Source organism: Hypanus sabinus, chromosome 1 (assembly GCF_030144855.1).
Source record: "Hypanus sabinus isolate sHypSab1 chromosome 1, sHypSab1.hap1, whole genome shotgun sequence".
Lineage (NCBI taxonomy): Eukaryota > Metazoa > Chordata > Chondrichthyes > Myliobatiformes > Dasyatidae > Hypanus > Hypanus sabinus.
The window spans coordinates 24,249,143-24,266,661 of NC_082706.1; the positions used below are offsets into that span (position 1 = coordinate 24,249,143).

At 43.6% G+C, this 17,519-nt stretch overlaps 1 protein-coding gene across 1 annotated transcript in view; it reads right to left on the reverse strand.

The window, feature by feature from the left end:
- Nucleotides 1-2,093: 2,093 nt before the first annotated feature.
- Nucleotides 2,094-17,519, reverse strand: part of LOC132377429 (matrix metalloproteinase-21-like) — a 142,690-nt gene continuing 127,264 nt past the window's right edge. Inside the window, exon 7 of the mRNA XM_059943953.1 lies at nt 2,094-2,390. Within this exon, the coding sequence (XP_059799936.1) occupies nt 2,094-2,390 (297 nt within the window). The remainder of the gene's footprint in view (nt 2,391-17,519) is intronic.

Sequence of the window (17,519 nt, forward strand, 5' to 3'; positions counted from 1 at the left end):
TCCCACTCGTCCCTCCTCCATCTATCACCCCTTCTCACCTTGCCAGCTATCGCTCCACTCCTCCCTGTCCCCTTCACTACCACCCCTCCTTCTCTCAGTCCAGATGAAGGGTCTTGACCTGTAACATCATTTCCCTCCATAGACGCTGCCTGACCTGCTGAGCAACCCCCCCCCCCCAACATATTGTGTGTTGTCTTTCTTCAATGCATTCTGTGCACAACTGTAACAAAACAACACAATGTCACAATACAAACAGCCATCATGGGTTGAAAGTTCTACGATTAAGAAGGAATCACGAGCACTTTAGTTTCTTTTTCAAACCAGCATGGAGTTAGTGTGAGTCTCGGATGTAAGGTAGCACTTTCCCAACCAATGGGCTCACTTTCTTCGTCTCAGGTTCTCGGTATTTATTGCTGCCTTAATATTATTATTTTGTTTGTTTTTGTTTCCTTTTTGTATTGTTGTCTCTTGTATATTGGTCGTTTGTCTGCCTTGTTGTGTGGGGCCTTCTGTTGTGTTTCTTTGTATTTACTGTGAATGCCCGCAAGAAAATGGACCTCAGGGTTGTACTGTATGTGGTGGCATATATGTACTTTGATAATAGTTTGACCTTGACTGTACTTTTCTGAATGCATACTGTCTCTTCAAGCAAGCTGCAACCTTGGGATAGTATGCCATCAACATTGCTACCGGGAGTCACATTATTCTCTGTTCTCAATCCTCATTTGCAGCTTAATTTGGAAAGTGGTTGCCACAACAAGGAGTTGTGTTTTACTGAACGTTTTGGGTGTGAATGAATAAATGCGAGTGAGACCAGGAGACCAGTGCAGAGAAACCCGCAATACACAACAGATCTGATAAGTGTAAATGTTTACCAGGAAATTGCAATCAACAGGAAGCTGATTTGACAATCCTAGAGCATGATCTTCTGTTACTGAGCAAAATGCATCCCACTAGGTTTGTAAGATGTGTTGAGCTACACAAAACTGTAATAGTTTTACTAATACATATGTAGCATCTGTGCCACCAACTTACCCCCGTTCGCCTAGGGTGAACAGCCGTCGCCCCGCCAATAGTGCGATACTTCGGTGTAAATACGGTGGAATGCCCCCCCCCCCAGTACACGCTTGCAACACAAATATCAGACAACACACTAAAGGCGAGTAAATAATTGCAACTTTATAGTTATTTCTTAGTGATGGGTTAGTAGAAGCAGATAACCTAAAGGCGCCAAATCAGTAAGCTTATCAGTTTGTGCACATGATATTTTAATACGCTCACACCTCCGGTTCCATCCACAACGACCGTCCGAGTCTTCGGCCACCGTCCGAACCGCCGACGTCCAGTATCCGCTGCCCTGGAACCGCTGTCCGTTCCTCACACATCCGTCCTCCTCGCCCACCTCCCAATAAAGACCGCGAACTCCCGGTCAGCTCACACATACAAGATAGCATAACCATTCTCCATTGGTTAGTTCACCCCCCTTATCCGCAGTCATAACCCAAACATTCCAGACACAGAAACCCATTACAGCATGAAATAACATTACAGAGAAGCCATTTCATTATAACAATAGAGAGAAGCCATTTTGTTAGCCTGAACAGTTAATACCACAGCTACTGGTACTGAGAGCCCTACACGTAGAAGAAGAGTATATGACGATGTGTGAGGGTCACAAGGATTCCAGCAAGGTAGCCTGCCTACTAGTACAATAAAATGGCCCTTCTAACTCATAGCAAGGAAGAGTCAGTGAATTCCAGCACTGTGCAAACTCAAGTTACAATTGGGACATTAGTAGGGTAGTAAGAGTCATTCAATTGCGAGAAACTCAAAAATTATATATGAATTTTGTTGTAATATTCTACTAAAGGCATCTCCAAGAATAACAGACTTCAGACCAAAGCCTTGGAAGTTCAGTGCAGCAGAATGTTCCCTTCACTCCATGAAGTTCAAAAGTACAAAGAGCTTAGGGAGGTGTCCTCCTGGTGCCGTTTTTCAAGAGTGGAAATGTAAGAATTACAGTTCATCATTCCCTCTGTGTCTCTTTGCACCATCCTTCTCCAACACTGTCCTGGCGGAGTGGGTCTCCGGCTTCATGTCAGGGTAGACGTGTGCACGTTGCAGATATCCAGCCACTGCTCACTGACCTTGCGCTTGGGCCAGAGGCCGTTGTAGGGCAGGCTGGGGTTGGTCAGCCGGTCGCGCCTGTTTATCACCCTCCAGAAGTAAATGCCCTTGAGGAAGAAGATGGCCCGGTGGGTGTAGGAATAATACACAGCGTCCAGGTTGCCTAACGGATGATCTCCCGGGTCCACAGGTGGGAAGACATCAATGATCCTTTTAGGGAAGCCAGGGACCCTCAGGTTAGCGTTGACATTAAATGTGGTGACCTGTTGGAACCAGAGCATGGTGGAAATCTGAGAAGATTTCTATTGGCAAAGACAGAGAAAAAACACAGAAAATGCAGGAAATACACCCCAGGTCAGGTCACCTCTGTGGGAAGAGAAACACAGCTGATATTTCAGGTCAAAAACCCTTGGTCAGAATCACCCAGACAAAAGAAGATTTTTAGCTGCAGGGAGCTTGGGCGTAGGGGGATGTGTCTGATGGGGTAAAACCGGGGCAAGCAGGAGGATAGTGGTAAACAAAAATATCAGGATAGTAAGTGAATGGAAGCAGTTACAGGGTGAGAACATAACAAAAAAAAGACAATAGATTATAAAGTGTCTCAGCCCAAAATGCCAACTGTCCATTTCCCTCCACAGATGCTGCCTGACCCGCTGAGTTCCTCCAGCTTCCTGTATGTTGTTTCAGTTTCCAGTATCTGCAGACTCTTGTGTCTCCAATGAAAGGACAGTATGAGTTGTAACCTGCAGAGGAGGAGGACATACCCAGCAGGGAACAGGCAGGTATTAACCAGCCCTTTGCTGAGTTGTTGTTTAATTGTGTTTTGAATAAATTTGAAACTTCGTATTTTCCTTCAGAAGAAACATAATTCATCTCCGTGATTTCTGGCTTTGCGAACCAGCGATGCTGTTTAAGTTCCATCATTGACTTGAACTCATCAGGTACCAGCGACCATACTGAATGGTCACCAGCCAGGAGTCAATGGAAGCCCCACTGTAGAACAGTTCCTCTTGTGCTCATAAGGTACTTTGACCAAATTACTCTTTCCAGGAATTGTTTAGATTGCCATTGGATGTTGAAAGGAGAGTTGCATTTATGTGCATTGATCATATTTTCATTCCTATCAGAATGTCCCAAAGCATTTTGAACTGAAGTGTGGTTAGTTGTGAACAGGTTATCTAAGAAAAGATAGATAGATAGATAGATATAGAACTAGACAGATACTTTATTGATCTCAGAGGTGTGCTGGCATAGGAGAAGGTCCAGAGGAGGTTCTCGAGAATGATCCTGGGAATGAATGGGTTAACGTACGGGGAATGTTTAATGGCTCTGGACCTGCTGGAGTTTGCTGGAGTTTCGAAGAATGAGGGGAGGGCTTCATTGAAAGGCTGAGATAGAGTGGACATTGAGAGGATGTTTCCAGTAGTTGGGGAGTCTAGGACAGAGGGAATATCCTCAAAGTACAAGGAAGTCCCTTTAGAACAGAGATAAGGAGGAATTTCTTTAGCCAGAGAGTGGTGAATCTGTGGAATTCATTGCCACAGGCAGCTGTGGAGGCCGTCATTGTTTAAAGCAGAAGTTGATAGCTTTTGATAAGTAAGGGCATCGAAGGTTACATGGAGAAGTCAGGAGACTGAGGTTGTGAGGTCAAATAAATCAGCCATGATGGAAATGCAGCGCATACTCAATGGAATGAATAGCCTGATTCTGCCCCTATGTCTTATGGTCAGTGTTGTAGTATGGGAAACAAGGCAGCCACTTTGCCTACAACAATGTAATGCGGTAATGTCCAGGCAGTCTGTTCAGTGATCGAAAAACAGAAAAACAAATGCAGATGCTGGAAATCTGAAGTTAAAACAGAAAATGCTGGGAACACTCAACAGGTCAGGCAACATCTGTAGAAAAAGAACCAGTTAATGCTTTAGAACAGAGACCCTTCTTCAGGATTGAGAAAGAGGAAAAACAGTTAGTTTTGAGAAGTGGAGAAGGTTCAAGATTAATTGTAATTCTACCAGATAGGAATGCCCATGAATACAGTCAAATGAAACAACGTTACTCTGGGGCCAGGGTACAAAACAAGATACCAACAGTCATACAAGGCACAAGGGACATAATGTATAAGACAGCAGTAAAATACAGTCACACAAAAAAAATAGTCCAAGTCCCTGAATCCATGAATGGTGCAGCAGTCTGCAGTCAAACACAATTCACTTTCCCTTCTGCTGAGCAAGCACTGGGGCAGCTCCCACTCTACCATGGACATGCCACTCCACCTCTGGCTGTCCGGTAGAGCACCTGACACCGACACCTCTCCCTCGGTGGCTGCAAACACATGACATTGCAGCTTGAGACCCAGTTCTCACTATGACTGAGGTTATCCAGCTCCCTTGCCATCCACACCCAACCATTCGCCAACAGACCAATGGATTGCACTTGCAGTATTCCACATCGCTATCGTCCAACAGAGTTCTGCGATCGCAAGGAAAGTGACAAAGTGGATCAGTCCCCTTCGACTGCTTCATGCACTGAAGCCTCTCTGTCGCAGGCTGCATCACAGTCCGCAGCAAGTCCAGCTCTGTCAGTTTCCCCACTAACAAGCAATTCGCTGATGGAGTAGACCTGCAGTATTTCAAGTTCTTAACGTCCATCAGGGACTTGCATTCGTAAAACATTCACTTACAAAAAACACCAGCATCTCTGGTTGACCCTGTATCAAAGCACACAGCCATCTTACCAGAGATGGTAAGGTCAAACAGTGGGAATATCTCTGATAGTGAGGTCAAACAGTGGGAATATCTCTGATAGTGAGGTCAAACAGAGGAATATCTCTGATAGTAAGGTCAAACAGTGGGAATATCTCTGATAGTGAGGTCAAACAGCGGGAATATCTCTGATAGTGAGGTCAAACAGCGGGAATATCACTGATAGTGAGGTGAAACAGAGGGAATTTCACTGATAGTGAGGTGAGAGGGGATATCTCTAATAGTGAGGTCAAACAGAGAGAATATCTCTGATAGTGAGATCAGAGGGGATATCTCTGATAGTGAGGTAGAACAGAGGGAATATCTCTGATAGTGAGGTCAGAGGGAATATCTCTGATAGTGAGGTCAGAGGGAATATCTCTGATAGTGAGGTCAAACAGAGAGAATATCTCTGATAGTGAGGTCAAACAGAGGGAATATCTCTGATAGTGAGGTCAGAGGGAATATCTCTGATAGTGAGGTCAGAGGGAATATCTCTGATAGTGAGGTCAAACAGTGGGAATATCTCTGATAGTGAGGTCAAACAGAGGGAATATCTCTGATAGTGAGGTCAAACAGTGGGAATATCTCTGATACTGAGGTCAAACAGAGGGAATATCTCTGACAGTGAGGTCAAACAGTGGGAATGTCTCTGATAGTCAGGTCAGAGGGAATGTCTCTGATAGTGAGGTCAAACAGAGGGAATATCTCTGACAGTGAGGTCTAACAGCTGGAATATCTCTGATAGTGAGGTCAAACAGAGGGAATGTCTCTGATAGTGAGGTCAAACAGAGGGAATATCTCTGATAGTGATGTCAAACAGAGGAATATCTCTGACAGTGAGGTCAAACAGAGGGAATATCTCTGACAGTGAGGTCAAACAGTGGGAATGCCTCTGATAGTCAGGTCAGAGGGAATATCTCTGATAGTGAGGTCTAACAGCTGGAATATCTCTGATAGTGAGGTCAAACAGAGGGAATGTCTCTGATAGTGAGGTCAGAGGGAATATCTCTGAAAGTGAGGTCAAACAGAGGGAATGTCTCTGATAGTGAGGTCAGAGGGAATATCTCTGATAGTGAGGTCAAACAGAGGGAATGTCTCTGATAGTGAGGTCAGAGGGAATATCTCTGAAAGTGAGGTCAAACAGAGGGAATGTCTCTGATAGTGAGGTCGGAGGGAATATCTCTGATAGTGAGGTCAAACAGAGGGAATATCTCTGATAGTGACGTCAAACAGTGGGAATATCTCTGATAGTGAGGTCAAACAGTGGGAATATCTCTAATAGTGAGGTCAAACAGTACGAATATCTCTGATAGTGAGGTCAAAAACTGGGAATATCTCTGATAGTGAGGTCAAACAGAGGGAATATCTCTGATAGTCAGGTCAAACAGAGGGAATATCTCTGATAGTGAGGTCAAACAGTGGGAATACCTCTGATAGTGAGGTCAAACAGAGGGAATATCTCTGATAGTCAGGTCAAACAGTGGGAATGTCTCTGATAGTCAGGTCAGAGGGAATGTCTCTGATAGTGAGGTCTAACAGCTGGAATATCTCTGATAGTGAGGTCAAACAGAGGGAATGTCTCTGATAGTGAGGTCAGAGGGAATATCTCTGAAAGTGAGGTCAAACAGAGGGAATGTCTCTGATAGTGAGGTCAGAGGGAATATCTCTGATAGTGAGGTCAAACAGAGGGAATGTCTCTGATAGTGAGGTCAGAGGGAATATCTCTGAAAGTGAGGTCAAACAGAGGGAATGTCTCTGATAGTGAGGTCAGAGGGAATATCTCTGATAGTGAGGTCAAACAGAGGGAATATCTCTGATAGTGACGTCAAACAGTGGGAATATCTCTGATAGTGAGGTCAAACAGTACGAATATCTCTGATAGTGAGGTCAAACAGTGGGAATATCTCTGATAGTGAGGTCAAACAGAGGGAATATCTCTGATAGTCAGGTCAAACAGAGGGAATATCTCTGATAGTCAGGTCAAACAGAGGGAATATCTCTGATAGTGAGGTCAGAGGGAATATCTCAGATAGTGAGGTCAGAGGGAATATCTCTGATAGTGAGTTCAGAGGGAATATCTCTGATAGTGAGGTCAAACAGTGGGAATATCTCTGATAGTGAGGTCACAGGGAATATCTCTGATAGTGAGGTCACAGGGAATATCTCTGACAGTGAGGTCAAACAGCGGGAATATCTCTGATAGTGAGGTCAGAGGGAATATCACTGATAGTGAGGTCAAACAGTGGGAATATCTCTGATAGTGAGGTCAAACAGAGGAATATCTCTGATAGTGAGGTCAGAGGGAATATCTCTGATAGTGAGGTCAGAGGGAATATCTCTGATAGTGAGGTCAAACAGCAGGAATATCTCTGATAGTGAAGTCAGAAGGAATATCTCTGATAGTGAGGTCAGTGGGAATATCTCTGATAGTGAGGTCAAACAGTACGAATATCTCTGATAGTGAGGTCAAACAGTGGGAATATCTCTGATAGTGAGGTCAAACAGAGGGAATATCTCTGATAGTCAGGTCAAACAGAGGGAATATCTCTGATAGTCAGGTCAAACAGAGGGAATATCTCTGATAGTGAGGTCAGAGGGAATATCTCAGATAGTGAGGTCAGAGGGAATATCTCTGATAGTGAGTTCAGAGGGAATATCTCTGATAGTGAGGTCAAACAGTGGGAATATCTCTGATAGTGAGGTCACAGGGAATATCTCTGATAGTGAGGTCACAGGGAATATCTCTGACAGTGAGGTCAAACAGCGGGAATATCTCTGATAGTGAGGTCAGAGGGAATATCACTGATAGTGAGGTCAAACAGTGGGAATATCTCTGATAGTGAGGTCAAACAGAGGGAATATCTCTGATAGTGAGGTGAGAGGGAATATCTCTGATAGTGAGGTCAAACAGCGGGAATATCTCTGATAGCGAGGTCAGAGGGAATATCTCTGATAGCGAGGTCAGAGGGAATATCTCTGATAGTGAGGTCAAACAGAGGAATATCTCTGATAGTGAGGTCAAACAGAGGGAATATCTCTGATAGTGAAGTCAGAAGGAATATCTCTGATAGTGAGGTCAAACAGAGGGAATATCTCTGATAGTGAAGTCAGAAGGAATATCTCTGATAGTGAGGTCAAACAGAGGAATATCTCTGATAGTGAGGTCAAACAGAGGGAATATCTCTGATAGTGAAGTCAGAAGGAATATCTCTGATAGCGAGGTCAAACAGAGAGAATATCTCTGATAGTGAGGTCAAACAGTGGAAATATCTCTGATAGTGAGGTCAGTGGGAATATCTCTGATAGTGAGGTCAAACAGTGGGAATATCTCTGATAGTGAGGTCAGAGGGAATATCTCTGATAGTGAGGTCCAACAGTGGGAATAACTCTGATAGTGAGGTCAAACAGAGGGAATATCTCTGATAGTGAGGTCATACAGTGGGAATATCTCTGATAGTGAGGTCAAACAGAGGGAATATCTCTGATAGTGAGGTCAGAGGGAATATCTCATCAGTGAGGTCAAACAGTGGGAATATCTCTGATAGTGAGGTCAGAGGGAATATTTCTGATAGTGAGGTCAAACAGTGGGAATATCTCTGATAGTGAGGTCAAACAAAGGGAATATCTGATAGTGAGGTCAAACACTGGGAATATCTCTGATAGTGAGGTCAAACAGTGGGAAAATCTCTGATAGTGAGGTCAGAGGGAATATCTCTGATAGTGAGGTCAAAGAGTGGGAATGTCTCTGATAGTGAGGTCAAACAGTGGAAATATCTCTGATAGTGAGGTCAAACAGAGGGAATATCTCTGATATTGAGGTCAAACAGAGGGAATATCTCTGATAGTGAGGTCAGAGGGAATATCTCTGATAGTGAGGTCAGAGGGAATATCTCTGATAGTGAGGTCAAACAGCGGGAATATCTCTGACAGTGAGGTCAGAGGGAATATCTCTGACAGTGAGGTCAGAGGGAATATCTCTGATAGTGAGGTCAGAGGGAATATCTCTGATAGTGAGGTCAAACAGCGGGAATGTCTCTAATAGTGAGGTCAGAGGGAATATCTCTGATAGTGAGGTCAAACAGAGGAATATCTCTGATAGTGAGGTCAAACAGAGGGAATATCTCTGATAGTGAAGTCAGAAGGAATATCTCTGATAGTGAGGTCAGTGGGAATATCTCTGACAGTGAGGTCAAACAGTGGGAATGTCTCTGATAGTCAGGTCAGAGGGAATGTCTCTGACAGTGAGGTCAAACAGAGGGAATATCTCTGACAGTGAGGTCTAACAGCTGGAATATCTCTGATAGTGAGGTCAAACAGAGGGAATGTCTCTGATAGTGAGGTCAGTGGGAATATCTCTGATAGTGAGGTCAAACAGTGGGAATATCTCTGATAGTGAGGTCAGAGGGAATATCTCTGATAGTGAGGTCCAACAGTGGGAATAACTCTGATAGTGAGGTCAAACAGAGGGAATATCTCTGATAGTGAGGTCAGAGGGAATATCTCATCAGTGAGGTCAAACAGTGGGAATATCTCTGATAGTGAGGTCAGAGGGAATATTTCTGATAGTGAGGTCAAACAGTGGGAATATCTCTGATAGTGAGGTCAAACAAAGGGAATATCTGATAGTGAGGTCAAACACTGGGAATATCTCTGATAGTGAGGTCAAACAGTGGGAAAATCTCTGATAGTGAGGTCAGAGGGAATATCTCTGATAGTGAGGTCAAAGAGTGGGAATGTCTCTGATAGTGAGGTCAAACAGTGGAAATATCTCTGATAGTGAGGTCAAACAGAGGGAATATCTCTGATATTGAGGTCAAACAGAGGGAATATCTCTGATAGTGAGGTCAGAGGGAATATCTCTGATAGTGAGGTCAGAGGGAATATCTCTGATAGTGAGGTCAAACAGCGGGAATATCTCTGACAGTGAGGTCAGAGGGAATATCTCTGACAGTGAGGTCAGAGGGAATATCTCTGATAGTGAGGTCAGAGGGAATATCTCTGATAGTGAGGTCAAACAGCGGGAATGTCTCTAATAGTGAGGTCAGAGGGAATATCTCTGATAGTGAGGTCAAACAGAGGAATATCTCTGATAGTGAGGTCAAACAGAGGGAATATCTCTGATAGTGAAGTCAGAAGGAATATCTCTGATAGTGAGGTCAGTGGGAATATCTCTGACAGTGAGGTCAAACAGTGGGAATGTCTCTGATAGTCAGGTCAGAGGGAATGTCTCTGACAGTGAGGTCAAACAGAGGGAATATCTCTGACAGTGAGGTCTAACAGCTGGAATATCTCTGATAGTGAGGTCAAACAGAGGGAATGTCTCTGATAGTGATGTCAAACAGAGGGAATGTCTCTGATAGTGATGTCAAACAGAGGAATATCTCTGACAGTGAGGTCAAACAGAGGGAATATCTCTGACAGTGAGGTCAAACAGTGGGAATGCCTCTGATAGTCAGGTCAGAGGGAATATCTCTGAAAGTGAGGTCAAACAGAGGGAATGTCTCTGATAGTGAGGTCAGAGGGAATATCTCTGATAGTGAGGGCAAACAGAGGGAATGTCTCTGATAGTGAGGTCAGAGGGAATATCTCTGAAAGTGAGGTCAAACAGTGGGAATGTCTCTGATAGTGAGGTCGGAGGGAATATCTCTGATAGTGAGGTCAAACAGAGGGAATATCTCTGATAGTGACGTCAAACAGTGGGAATATCTCTGATAGTGAGGTCAAATGGTGGGAATATCTCTGATAGTGAGGTCAAACAGTACGAATATCTCTGATAGTGAGGTCAAACAGTGGGAATATCTCTGATAGTGAGGTCAAACAGAGGGAATATCTCTGATAGTCAGGTCAAACAGAGGGAATATCTCTGATAGTGAGGTCAAACAGTGGGAATATCTCTGATAGTGAGGTCAAACAGAGGTAATATCTCTGATAGTCAGGTCAAACAGTGGGAATGTCTCTGATAGTCAGGTCAGAGGGAATGTCTCTGATAGTGAGGTCTAACAGCTGGAATATCTCTGATAGTGAGGTCAAACAGAGGGAATGTCTCTGATAGTGAGGTCAGAGGGAATATCTCTGAAAGTGAGGTCAAACAGAGGGAATGTCTCTGATAGTGAGGTCAGAGGGAATATCTCTGATAGTGAGGTCAAACAGAGGGAATGTCTCTGATAGTGAGGTCAGAGGGAATATCTCTGATAGTGAGGTCAAACAGAGGGAATATCTCTGATAGTGAGGTCAAACAGTGGGAATATCTCTGATAGTGAGGTCAAACAGTGGGAATATCTCTGATAGTGAGGTCAAACAGAACGAATATCTCTGATAGTGAGGTCAAACAGTGGGAATATCTCTGATAGTGAGGTCAAACAGAGGGAATATCTCTGATAGTCAGGTCAAACAGAGGGAATATCTCTGATAGTCAGGTCAAACAGAGGGAATATCTCTGATAGTGAGGTCAAAAAGTGGGAATATCTCTGATAGTGAGGTCAAACAGTGGGAATATCTCTGATAGTGAGGTCAAACAGAGGGAATATCTCAGATAGTCAGGTCAAACAGAGGGAATATCTCGGATAGTCAGGTCAAACAGAGGGAATATCTCGGATAGTGAGGTCAGTGGGAATATCTCGGATAGTGAGGTCAGAGGGAATATCTCGGATAGTGAGGTCAGAGGGAATATCTCTGATAGTGAGGTCAGAGGGAATATCTCTGATAGTGAGGTCACAGGGAATATCTCTGATAGTGAGTTCACAGGGAATATCTCTGATAGTGAGGTCACAGGGAATATCTCTGATAGTGAGGTCAAACAGAGGGAATATCTCTGATAGTGAGGTCAAACAGAGGGAATATCTCTGATAGTCAGGTCAAACAGTGGGAATGTCTCTGATAGTCAGGTCAGAGGGAATGTCTCTGATAGTGAGGTCTAACAGCTGGAATATCTCTGATAGTGAGGTCAAACAGAGGGAATGTCTCTGATATTGAGGTCAGAGGGAATATCTCTGAAAGTGAGGTCAAACAGAGGGAATGTCTCTGATAGTGAGGTCAGAGGGAATATCTCTGATATTGAGGTCAAACAGAGGGAATGTCTCTGATAGTGAGGTCAGAGGGAATATCTCTGAAAGTGAGGTCAAACAGAGGGAATGTCTCTGATAGTGAGGTCAGAGGGAATATCTCTGATAGTGAGGTCAAACAGAGGGAATATCTCTGATAGTGAGGTCAAACAGTGGGAATATCTCTGATAGTGAGGTCAAACAGTGGGAATATCTCTGATAGTGAGGTCAAACAGTACGAATATCTCTGATAGTGAGGTCAAACAGTGGGAATATCTCTGATAGTGAGGTCAAACAGAGGGAATATCTCTGATAGTCAGGTCAAACAGAGGGAATATCTCTGATAGTGAGGTCAGAGGGAATATCTCTGATAGTGAGGTCAAACAGTGGGAATATCTCTGATAGTGAGGACAAACAGTGGGAATATCTCTGATAGTGAGGTCACAGGGAATATCTCTGATAGTGAGGTCACAGGGAATATCTCTGATAGTGAGGTCAAACAGCGGGAATATCTCTGATAGTGAGGTCAGAGGGAATATCACTGATAGTGAGGTCAAACAGTGGGAATATCTCTGATAGTGAGGTCAAACAGAGGAATATCTCTAATAGTGAGGTCAGAGGGAATATCTCTGATAGTGAAGTCAGAAGGAATATCTCTGATAGTGAGGTCAGTGGGAATATCTCTGATAGTGAGGTCAAAGAGTGGGAATATCTCTGGTAGTGAGGTCAAACAGAGGGAATATCTGTGATAGTGAGGTGAGAGGGAATATCTCTGATAGTGAGGTCAAACAGAGGAATATCTCTGATAGTGAGGTCAGAGGGAATATCTCTGATAGTGAAGTCAGAAGGAATATCTCTGATAGTGAAGTCAGAAGGAATATCTCTGATAGTGAGGTCAAACAGAGGAATATCTCTGGTAGTGAGGTCAAACAGAGGGAATATCTCTGATAGCGAGGTCAGAGGGAATATCTCTGATAGTGAGGTCAAACAGAGGAATATCTCTGATAGTGAGGTCAGAGGGAATATCTCTGATAGTGAAGTCAGAAGGAATATCTCTGATAGTGAGGTCAGTGGGAATATCTCTGATAGTGAGGTCAAAGAGTGGGAATATCTCTGGTAGTGAGGTCAAACAGAGGGAATATCTGTGATAGTGAGGTGAGAGGGAATATCTCTGATAGTGAGGTCAAACAGCGGGAATATCTCTGATAGTGAGGTCAGAGGGAATATCTCTGATAGCGAGGTCAGAGGGAATATCTCTGATAGTGAGGTCAAACAGAGGAATATCTCTGATAGTGAGGTCAAACAGAGGGAATATCTCTGATAGTGAAGTCAGAAGGAATATCTCTGATAGTGAGGTCAAACAGAGGGAATATCTCTGATAGTGAAGTCAGAAGGAATATTTCTGATAGTGAGGTCAAACAGAGGGAATATCTCTGATAGTGAAGTCAGAAGGAATATCTCTGATAGTGAGGTCAAACAGAGAGAATATCTCTGATAGTGAGGTCAAAGAGTGGAAATATCTCTGATAGTGAGGTCAGTGGGAATATCTCTGATAGTGAGGTCAAACAGTGGGAATATCTCTGATAGTGAGGTCAGAGGGAATATCTCTGATAGTGAGGTCCAACAGTGGGAATAACTCTGATAGTGAGGTCAAACAGAGGGAATATCTCTGATAGTGAGGTCATACAGTGGGAATATCTCTGATAGTGAGGTCAAACAGAGGGAATATCTCTGATAGTTAGGTCAGAGGGAATATCTCATCAGTGAGGTCAAACAGTGGGAATATCTCTGATAGTGAGGTCAGAGGGAATATCTCTGATAGTGAGGTCAAACAGTGGGAATATCTCTGATAGTGAGGTCAAACAGAGGAATATCTCTGATAGTGAGGTCAAACAGAGGGAATATCTCTGATAGTGAAGTCAGAAGGAATATCTCTGATAGTGAGGTCAGTGGGAATATCTCTGACAGTGAGGTCAAACAGTGGGAATGTCTCTGATAGTCAGGTCAGAGGGAATGTCTCTGACAGTGAGGTCAAACAGAGGGAATATCTCTGACAGTGAGGTCTAACAGCTGGAATATCTCTGATAGTGAGGTCAAACAGAGGGAATGTCTCTGATAGTGATGTCAAACAGAGGGAATGTCTCTGATAGTGATGTCAAACAGAGGAATATCTCTGACAGTGAGGTCAAACAGAGGGAATATCTCTGACAGTGAGGTCAAACAGTGGGAATGCCTCTGATAGTCAGGTCAGAGGGAATATCTCTGAAAGTGAGGTCAAACAGAGGGAATGTCTCTGATAGTGAGGTCAGAGGGAATATCTCTGATAGTGAGGGCAAACAGAGGGAATGTCTCTGATAGTGAGGTCAGAGGGAATATCTCTGAAAGTGAGGTCAAACAGTGGGAATGTCTCTGATAGTGAGGTCGGAGGGAATATCTCTGATAGTGAGGTCAAACAGAGGGAATATCTCTGATAGTGACGTCAAACAGTGGGAATATCTCTGATAGTGAGGTCAAATGGTGGGAATATCTCTGATAGTGAGGTCAAACAGTACGAATATCTCTGATAGTGAGGTCAAACAGTGGGAATATCTCTGATAGTGAGGTCAAACAGAGGGAATATCTCTGATAGTCAGGTCAAACAGTGGGAATGTCTCTGATAGTCAGGTCAGAGGGAATGTCTCTGATAGTGAGGTCTAACAGCTGGAATATCTCTGATAGTGAGGTCAAACAGAGGGAATGTCTCTGATAGTGAGGTCAGAGGGAATATCTCTGAAAGTGAGGTCAAACAGAGGGAATGTCTCTGATAGTGAGGTCAGAGGGAATATCTCTGATAGTGAGGTCAAACAGAGGGAATATCTCTGATAGTGAGGTCAGAGGGAATATCTCTGAAAGTGAGGTCAAACAGAGGGAATGTCTCTGATAGTGAGGTCAGAGGGAATATCTCTGATAGTGAGGTCAAACAGAGGGAATATCTCTGATAGTGAGGTCAAACAGTGGGAATATCTCTGATAGTGAGGTCAAACAGTGGGAATATCTCTGATAGTGAGGTCAAACAGTACGAATATCTCTGATAGTGAGGTCAAACAGTGGGAATATCTCTGATAGTGAGGTCAAACAGAGGGAATATCTCTGATAGTCAGGTCAAACAGAGGGAATATCTCTGATAGTCAGGTCAAACAGAGGGAATATCTCTGATAGTGAGGTCAAAAAGTGGGAATATCTCTGATAGTGAGGTCAAACAGTGGGAATATCTCTGATAGTGAGGTCAAACAGAGGGAATATCTCAGATAGTCAGGTCAAACAGAGGGAATATCTCGGATAGTCAGGTCAAACAGAGGGAATATCTCGGATAGTGAGGTCAGAGGGAATATCTCGGATAGTGAGGTCAGAGGGAATATCTCGGATAGTGAGGTCAGAGGGAATATCTCTGATAGTGAGGTCAGAGGGAATATCTCTGATAGTGAGGTCACAGGGAATATCTCTGATAGTGAGTTCACAGGGAATATCTCTGATAGTGAGGTCACAGGGAATATCTCTGATAGTGAGGTCAAACAGAGGGAATATCTCTGATAGTGAGGTCAAACAGAGGGAATATCTCTGATAGTCAGGTCAAACAGTGGGAATGTCTCTGATAGTCAGGTCAGAGGGAATGTCTCTGATAGTGAGGTCTAACAGCTGGAATATCTCTGATAGTGAGGTCAAACAGAGGGAATGTCTCTGATATTGAGGTCAGAGGGAATATCTCTGAAAGTGAGGTCAAACAGAGGGAATGTCTCTGATAGTGAGGTCAGAGGGAATATCTCTGATATTGAGGTCAAACAGAGGGAATGTCTCTGATAGTGAGGTCAGAGGGAATATCTCTGAAAGTGAGGTCAAACAGAGGGAATGTCTCTGATAGTGAGGTCAGAGGGAATATCTCTGATAGTGAGGTCAAACTGAGGGAATATCTCTGATAGTGAGGTCAAACAGTGGGAATATCTCTGATAGTGAGGTCAAACAGTGGGAATATCTCTGATAGTGAGGTCAAACAGTACGAATATCTCTGATAGTGAGGTCAAACAGTGGGAATATCTCTGATAGTGAGGTCAAACAGAGGGAATATCTCTGATAGTCAGGTCAAACAGAGGGAATATCTCTGATAGTGAGGTCAGAGGGAATATCTCTGATAGTGAGGTCAAACAGTGGGAATATCTCTGATAGTGAGGACAAACAGTGGGAATATCTCTGATAGTGAGGTCACAGGGAATATCTCTGATAGTGAGGTCACAGGGAATATCTCTGATAGTGAGGTCAAACAGCGGGAATATCTCTGATAGTGAGGTCAGAGGGAATATCACTGATAGTGAGGTCAAACAGTGGGAATATCTCTGATAGTGAGGTCAAACAGAGGAATATCTCTAATAGTGAGGTCAGAGGGAATATCTCTGATAGTGAGGTCAAACAGAGGAATATCTCTGATAGTGAGGTCAGAGGGAATATCTCTGATAGTGAAGTCAGAAGGAATATCTCTGATAGTGAGGTCAGTGGGAATATCTCTGATAGTGAGGTCAAAGAGTGGGAATATCTCTGGTAGTGAGGTCAAACAGAGGGAATATCTGTGATAGTGAGGTGAGAGGGAATATCTCTGATAGTGAGGTCAAACAGCGGGAATATCTCTGATAGTGAGGTCAGAGGGAATATCTCTGATAGCGAGGTCAGAGGGAATATCTCTGATAGTGAGGTCAAACAGAGGAATATCTCTGATAGTGAGGTCAAACAGAGGGAATATCTCTGATAGTGAAGTCAGAAGGAATATCTCTGATAGTGAGGTCAAACAGAGGGAATATCTCTGATAGTGAAGTCAGAAGGAATATTTCTGATAGTGAGGTCAAACAGAGGGAATATCTCTGATAGTGAAGTCAGAAGGAATATCTCTGATAGTGAGGTCAAACAGAGAGAATATCTCTGATAGTGAGGTCAAAAGTGGAAATATCTCTGATAGTGAGGTCAGTGGGAATATCTCTGACAGTGAGGTCAAACAGTGGGAATATCTCTGATAGTGAGGTCAGAGGGAATATCTCTGATAGTGAGGTCCAACAGTGGGAATAACTCTGATAGTGAGGTCAAACAGAGGGAATATCTCTGATAGTGAGGTCATACAGTGGGAATATCTCTGATAGTGAGGTCAAACAGAGGGAATATCTCTGATAGTTAGGTCAGAGGGAATATCTCATCAGTGAGGTCAAACAGTGGGAATATCTCTGATAGTGAGGTCAGAGGGAATATCTCTGATAGTGAGGTCAAACAGTGGGAATATCTCTGATAGTGAGGTCAAACAGAGGGAATATCTCTGATATTGAGGTCAAACAGAGGGAATATATCTCTGATAGTGAGGTCAGAGGGAATATCTCTGACAGTGAGGTCAGAGGGAATATCTCTGACAGTGAGGTCAAACAGCGGGAATATCTCTGACAGTGAGGTCAGAGGGAATATCTCTGACAGTGAGGTCAGTGGGAATATCTCTGATAGTGAGGTCAAACAGTGGGAATATCTCTGATAGTGAGGTCAAACAGTGGGAATATCTCTGATAGTGAGGTCAAACGGAGGGAATATCTCTGATAGTGAGGTC